Source organism: Antrostomus carolinensis, unplaced genomic scaffold (assembly GCF_000700745.2).
Source record: "Antrostomus carolinensis isolate BGI_N321 unplaced genomic scaffold, ASM70074v2 scaffold13000, whole genome shotgun sequence".
Classification (NCBI taxonomy): domain Eukaryota; kingdom Metazoa; phylum Chordata; class Aves; order Caprimulgiformes; family Caprimulgidae; genus Antrostomus; species Antrostomus carolinensis.
The window spans coordinates 27,425-33,519 of NW_010286515.1; the positions used below are offsets into that span (position 1 = coordinate 27,425).

Below are 6,095 nucleotides of genomic sequence, written 5' to 3' on the forward strand. Positions count from 1 at the left end.
CTACAGAAAATCCAGATTTTTTTTTTAAATTATTATTATTTTTTTGGAGGGGGGAGAGGGGAGGCATGGTGGTTGGTGGGGTTGTGCTTTGGACATCTGAGTTTTCTGCCCAAGACTGCTTCAGAGTTGCACTTGCTCTACTGTTAAATCTGAGTACCTTAATGGTTTTTTCCTGCCTCTTGGAAGCAAAATTTATCCCTTACGGTACAATGGCTTTAAGAAAATGAATCATTAAATACAGGCAATTCTGTCTCTTCTATAGGAGATTTTGCTAAAGACCCAACAGACACATTGTTGCTGCTTTATGAATTCGAAGCAAGATCCAAACTGAATGATCCAACACTCTACAACCTTATGGAGTCAGTATGGGAGCAGCCACAAATAGAGGTCAAGACGCTAGAAATCATTGCGTGTAAGGACTGCATTTGTACTTTCACAGTTCTTCAAGTCCTGAAAAACACCTTTTGTTCTTTCCTGATGATTTGGGGTGACCAGGATTATCATGTATTGTGCAGCACGCAGAAAATGGGCCTAGGTGTACATATTCTGTCCTGAAGCAAAGATGTGTAGGATCTCAGCAACATTAGGGGATCTGTATTTTGTAATACCCTATTAGGTGGATGATAAACCTGAAATTTGCAACATCCTTCCATTTCTAGACTCTGAGACATTTGTGTAGGTTGTGAGGCTGGAAAAGATTATTCAGATAAACTTTTACAAGCTCCAAAATGGCAAAGGCCAGAGAATGACCGTAGCTGATTCATGCCCCAGCAAAGAAGTTTTAGGATGTGGACTTTGGGTAGATAGGCAGTTTCAACTTGAAGTTAGCATAGTTAATTTGGTAATAACAAATTCTGTTAATAACAAATTCTGTTAATAACAAATTCTCTAAATTCTTCTTTATACTGTACCATACTTTCATCACAAAGTTCTAGTCATGCCTCCATGAGAATCTAGAGTAAGATCCAAGAAAGATGAGTAAAATTTAGAACTACCATGACAAATCTTTGGAGGGGATTCTGTAGGGTTGCATAAACACCTGCTTATCTGTCTTGTCTTGAGAACATACCTGGGCTTGGAAACACCATACTGACATCCTTCTCCTGCCTCATTTTCATGTTAAAGGAGACAAACAAAACAATACTCTTTATTTTAGACCCTTCCCCAATATTTTTGAGTTACTGCACCAGAAGTAAACAGCAGTGAGAGTACTTGTAGATGATGCAATCTACTGTACTTCTGCCTTGTAGTCCTCACTGATGATGTGCACAGTAAGAAAGTAGTAGAGAAGCACCAGCTTATGACCAGAGCAGGCCTTAAGCAAATCTCTTTTCAGTTGTTTACCACAGTTGTTTATTCAGTTGTTTATTCACTTGCTTATCTGGCAACAACCTGTAGTTTAGTTTAGTGACCAATGAGATTAAAGTCTGGCTCCAGTAACTGATTTCTTGTTCTCTCTTTTCTTTTGCTTTTAAGCATTAGCAATGGAATCTCCAGCTCGGTATCCTCTTCTGTGTAAGAAAGCTCTCAAGAGTGCACTAAACCTTCACAGAAAGCAGACTGTCATTGATGTTGTGAAATTTGGGTTAGTGTTATCACACAGCTTTGCCGTGAGCCTGTGACTGGAAATGCTGACAAGGAATAAAGCCTGCAATTTGAAAAAAGCAGATTTTAGCTTCTGTGCGTGTCTTGGGCTGTTTCTTGTGAGGAAGGTGTTCATTAAAAATGTTACCCTGCAGGAGTGAACTAGGTATTTCAAAGCCAATGAAGTGAAGAGAAATGAAGGGCTGAGAAGAAAGCCATGAGTTGTAATGCCATAGTTCATACATGATTTATTTCGCTGGGTAACTGGCTCTCTGACAGCTGTACCTTACTGTCCTGGTTAAACTATCACACTTACAGAATCTGAAAAAAACAACTTGGTATGTGTCCCTCTCTCTCACTTGTATCCCATAAAGGATTTTTTTCCTCCTTTCCAAGTTCCTTGCAATAACCATTGGGTGAAGGCAACTGTTAATATTGCTTTTCTCACCTCAGACTGAGAAGGAAGGATCTGTTTTCAGAAACCATGTATTTGTTACTGATTTTCTGAGGATGGCAACTACTTAACTCTCGCTTGTGAAGTTAGAAAAGGTGCTTGTTCCTCACTGTCATGTGTAGCACCCTAGAAAATATTACGTCTTTCCTTCTGTGTTACTCTAGAGCCCAGCAATGAAAGTACCTAAGTACTTGCTGCTCTTGGCTCTCTTTTTGCATAGTTTGTGTGAATGAGATCTGCTACTAGGAAAATGTATGTTTCTGCTATAAGAATGTGAGTGTGATAAGCACCAAGGTGGACATCTCTGACAATCATAGAGACCTAAGTTGGAATGCTGCTGATACTAAAAAGTAGCTGCTTGTGCACATTGTATTTAATTAACTTTTGCTCTGTTTCAATTCCCAGCAAATGCTTGCATAGTTTGATTAATCTTTCTCTGCCGACTGGATTAACAGACTTGGATGCCTCTGTGCTGCAGGAGGTGTGGGACTACTTTGAAGATGCTCTGAGTGTTCTCAGCAGCACAGTAAGTTGAACAGAAAAGCAAGAGATTGCAAAGGTGGTCATGAGCACATTTAAAAAAAATTCTTATCAGACTGCGAATAATTAGTAGACTGAATATTATGTAGTGTTACATGTGGAGCAGCTAAGACTTCTTCAGTAAAAGATACATTGAAATTACCTTAAAAGAAATGCCTCTTGGATATTTATGACTGAATTATGAATTTTCCTGGATCTTGTAAGAGCTTTTTAAGAGACATTTAAGGCCAAATTTTCAGTGCCTATTTTAGAAACATTTTGAGCTGCAACATCCATCTTTCCTCCTCTTGCTTTCTACATTCGTATGAAAGCTGAATATGTTTTTTTAAATGCAGATTACTTTTCCAGATCAGTTTAAAGCCAGCTAAAATTTGGATACTGATCTTGCTTTTTTCTCAGCTCTCTTTTGTTAAATGTATTTGGGAACTTACTACATTACTATTTTTTTTCCAAATGACCTAAAACTAGAGTTCTGTGCTGTTGCTACTTGTGGCACCACATGCCTTGTTTCTGTGAGGACAGGTGTATGGAAAGTAAAATCTTTATTTCAATAAGCATTTCTGCTGCTCCTTTTAGGAGCATAATGCTGTACAGTGAAAGCAGTTGTACTGAGGAAGTCAGACATTTCTACTTAGAATTTAATAGGTAAAAATCAGATAAGGAGTATTCCTGTTCAGGGCTAAAGAAACCAATACTAGTTTCATAGCTTCATGCCATTGCATGGCTGTTTCTTTAGTCAGGTTTGAATGTTACTTCTTTTATAGAGGTGGTATAAAGATACACTGTTCTTGACTTCCCAAAAAAAGAATGTATCTACATTCATGTGTGCCTTTCACCAAATTCTCTATAACTTTGATAATCTTCTTTTTGAGGGATATGAATGAAATGTTAATTTGGACTGATACTTGTAACAGCAAAATTTCACAGTACTACAAGGCCTTCTTTTGCAGTCTTGCTCATGGCAGCAGGCACTAATTGGTACCATGCTCAAGGAGAAAGACACTGGGGGATCAGATCAGTAATTAATAGTTAGAAAGCTGGTACATCACTCATGATTTATACCTCCTATTCAGAAATGGATACTGCAGTTCAGAAATTCTCTCTGGGCCCTCTTACTTAGGATGTGAAGTCTCTATCAAAGAGGGAAAAGAAGTCCTTCCAGCCTCCCTTTAAGGATTTGCATGGCAAATAATAACTTCTTGTCCTTCCCTTCCCCAACTGAGTCAGTTCCCACCAGGTTCAAAGTATTGTTGGCTACTCTGGCTTCTCTTCTGCAGTTATAAGGGCAACTTTCACTCTGGCAAGCAGTTGCCACGGCGTGTAGAGAAGTTCTGAAGACATAAGAACTGCTGCTCCTAATCTGTAGTGAGCAACTATGTCCTGCTATTCAGTACAGTTTGGATAAACTGGAAAGTACTGCAGCAGCAAGTTCTGTGTGTTGGAAAGATACTGTTAGATACAGATAGAGTGTTGGAAAGCATACTGCCATTCTAGCAACATTCCCAGCCTCACAGAAGTCTATTTTCTGACCTACCAATAGGTAGGTAATTGCAGTATGACTTCCCCAGGTTGGAAACAAGCTGTTTGACAGTAGTGCAGATGAACTGTAAAGTACAGGGTGGCTCTGAAGGAATTACCCTTGGCTTAGGAGAAAACAAAACAAAACAAAACTGTTTTCCCACTCTAAAACTAAACTCTAATGCACTCTTGACTTGTCAGGTTTAAAGTGAAGAGTCTATTTTGTGATGCGCTGCTGCTTCTTGTTTGCTACTCCAGGATGCTTACCCAGAGATGGAGATTCTTTGGTTGATGACAAGAGCCTGGAATACAGGAATATTTCAGTATACCATTGGTAAATACAAGGAAGCTGAGCAGTGGTGTGGATTAGGAATGCGTTTCCTCAGTCACTTAGGATCTCTGAAGAAAAGCTATGAAGGCCATGTAAGTGTAAACAGATGGATTTGAGGATGTGGGATTGGATGTCTGGCCTGAATTTGAGATGTGGATCTGGGTGAAGAAACCACTACAGCTGATCTTTAAAGAGTTTCAGGAGAAGCATGGTACTTAAATATTTTGAGAGAGCTTGAAGCTAAAAGATTTTTTCAAAGTGAGGCCAGAAAAGTTTTGATAGACAATAGAAAGAGTAACGTAGTGTCCTTTTACTGAAAGGATCCTGTAAATGGCTGACTGGAAATAAACTTCTGACTATTTGTGGCCATAGGAGAACCCTTGTACCTTGCTGGCTTTCACTAAAGTCAAGGTGCTGTCCCAGTTTACTAAAATCAGCTGCTGTACAAATACTTTAGAGCTTGGTTTCTAGTACAATCTAGTGTCTTATAAATAGGGTTTAAGGTGATGTGAATAAAATCATTAAAGCTCATCTTTTCTGGGGTAGCTTAGCCACTTCCTGTGAGGGAGACATTTCAGGGCTAGTACCTCTGTAGAAAGCAAGGACACTTTTTGTTACTCTGTCACAAGTAAGCTTGTCCCTACAGTTTGTCACTGGTGCTCCTATCTTGATTGTGGCCTGGTTGGATCACTCCCTTCCAACCTCAACCAGTCTGTGATTTTTGTAATAGGTTTGCTCACTGATTTAAGACTCAGCTATAAATTATGCTTTATGTCAATATAAATAGAACCCCCTTTGTTAGGTCGCACTGATTTAACTATATTTTTCTTAAACCACTATATTGAAATCTGTGCCAAAATCTTTACATCAGTCAGAAGTTTTAGGTTTAGAAGCTGGTGGTGGTCTCCCACTTATTCCCTTGCTTCCGTTCCCTGTCACTTTGTTGTATGACCTAGTTGAATGATGCAATTTTATCCATCCTTGTTAACAACTATGGTGCTTATATTCTCCAGATGATTGGTCTCTATAGTGAGGTTCTGGACAAACTGGACAGAGCAAAAGCGTTTCTTCTAAATGAAGAAGAATAATGACAGCCACAACTGCAAAAAAGGAGGACAGCAGTCTCTCTTGGAAATGTTCTGCTGAATGAAAGAGGCCGTTAGCTCTGCGAAGGCATGGGGTCATGGGAGCAGTGGAAAAGAAACCTGGATCTCCTTCTTGTTGGCAATTGAGTTATGTACTTTTCAGGAAGTGTTTATTGAATAAGTGTAATTGTTTTCCTCTAGGGAATAACTTTCATTCTCTAGAGCCATATAACAGTTAATAATAAATACTTAACTTTTACATGAGATGTGTCTGCTGTTGTGTAAATACCTGATTCTAGTAGTAAGTGGCAATGAGAACAATAAAAGTTCCAAGATCAGGCATCTCCTCTGGATGTCATAGCTGCCTTGCTACATAAATATTTACCAGATACTGGTGCTGCCTGAGCTGTGCCCCTGCTCAAGAGTTTGTTGTGAAGTGTCCTGTTGCTCTTCAGGCTCAGCTCGATAGAACTGTGTATTGGAAGGAACAGGAAGGTGCCTTGTGGAAATAGCCAAGCAGGATGCAAAGATGAAAGCAAAAATAATTACATTCAGCTGGAGGTTATGTATGTGTTCATATTCC

General features: G+C 39.2%; 1 protein-coding gene across 1 annotated transcript in view; it reads left to right on the top strand.

The window, feature by feature from the left end:
* The window catches only part of TEX11 (testis expressed 11), a gene marked incomplete at its 5' end in the record, with an annotated part of 31,037 nt that extends 25,522 nt beyond the window's left edge, over positions 1–5,515 (top strand). The window contains 5 exons of the mRNA XM_010173820.1: positions 263–412; positions 1,477–1,585; positions 2,444–2,564; positions 4,355–4,519; positions 5,441–5,515. Of these exons, the coding sequence (XP_010172122.1) occupies positions 263–412; positions 1,477–1,585; positions 2,444–2,564; positions 4,355–4,519; positions 5,441–5,515 (620 nt within the window). The remainder of the gene's footprint in view (positions 1–262; positions 413–1,476; positions 1,586–2,443; positions 2,565–4,354; positions 4,520–5,440) is intronic.
* Between the last annotated feature and the right edge of the window lie 580 nt (positions 5,516–6,095).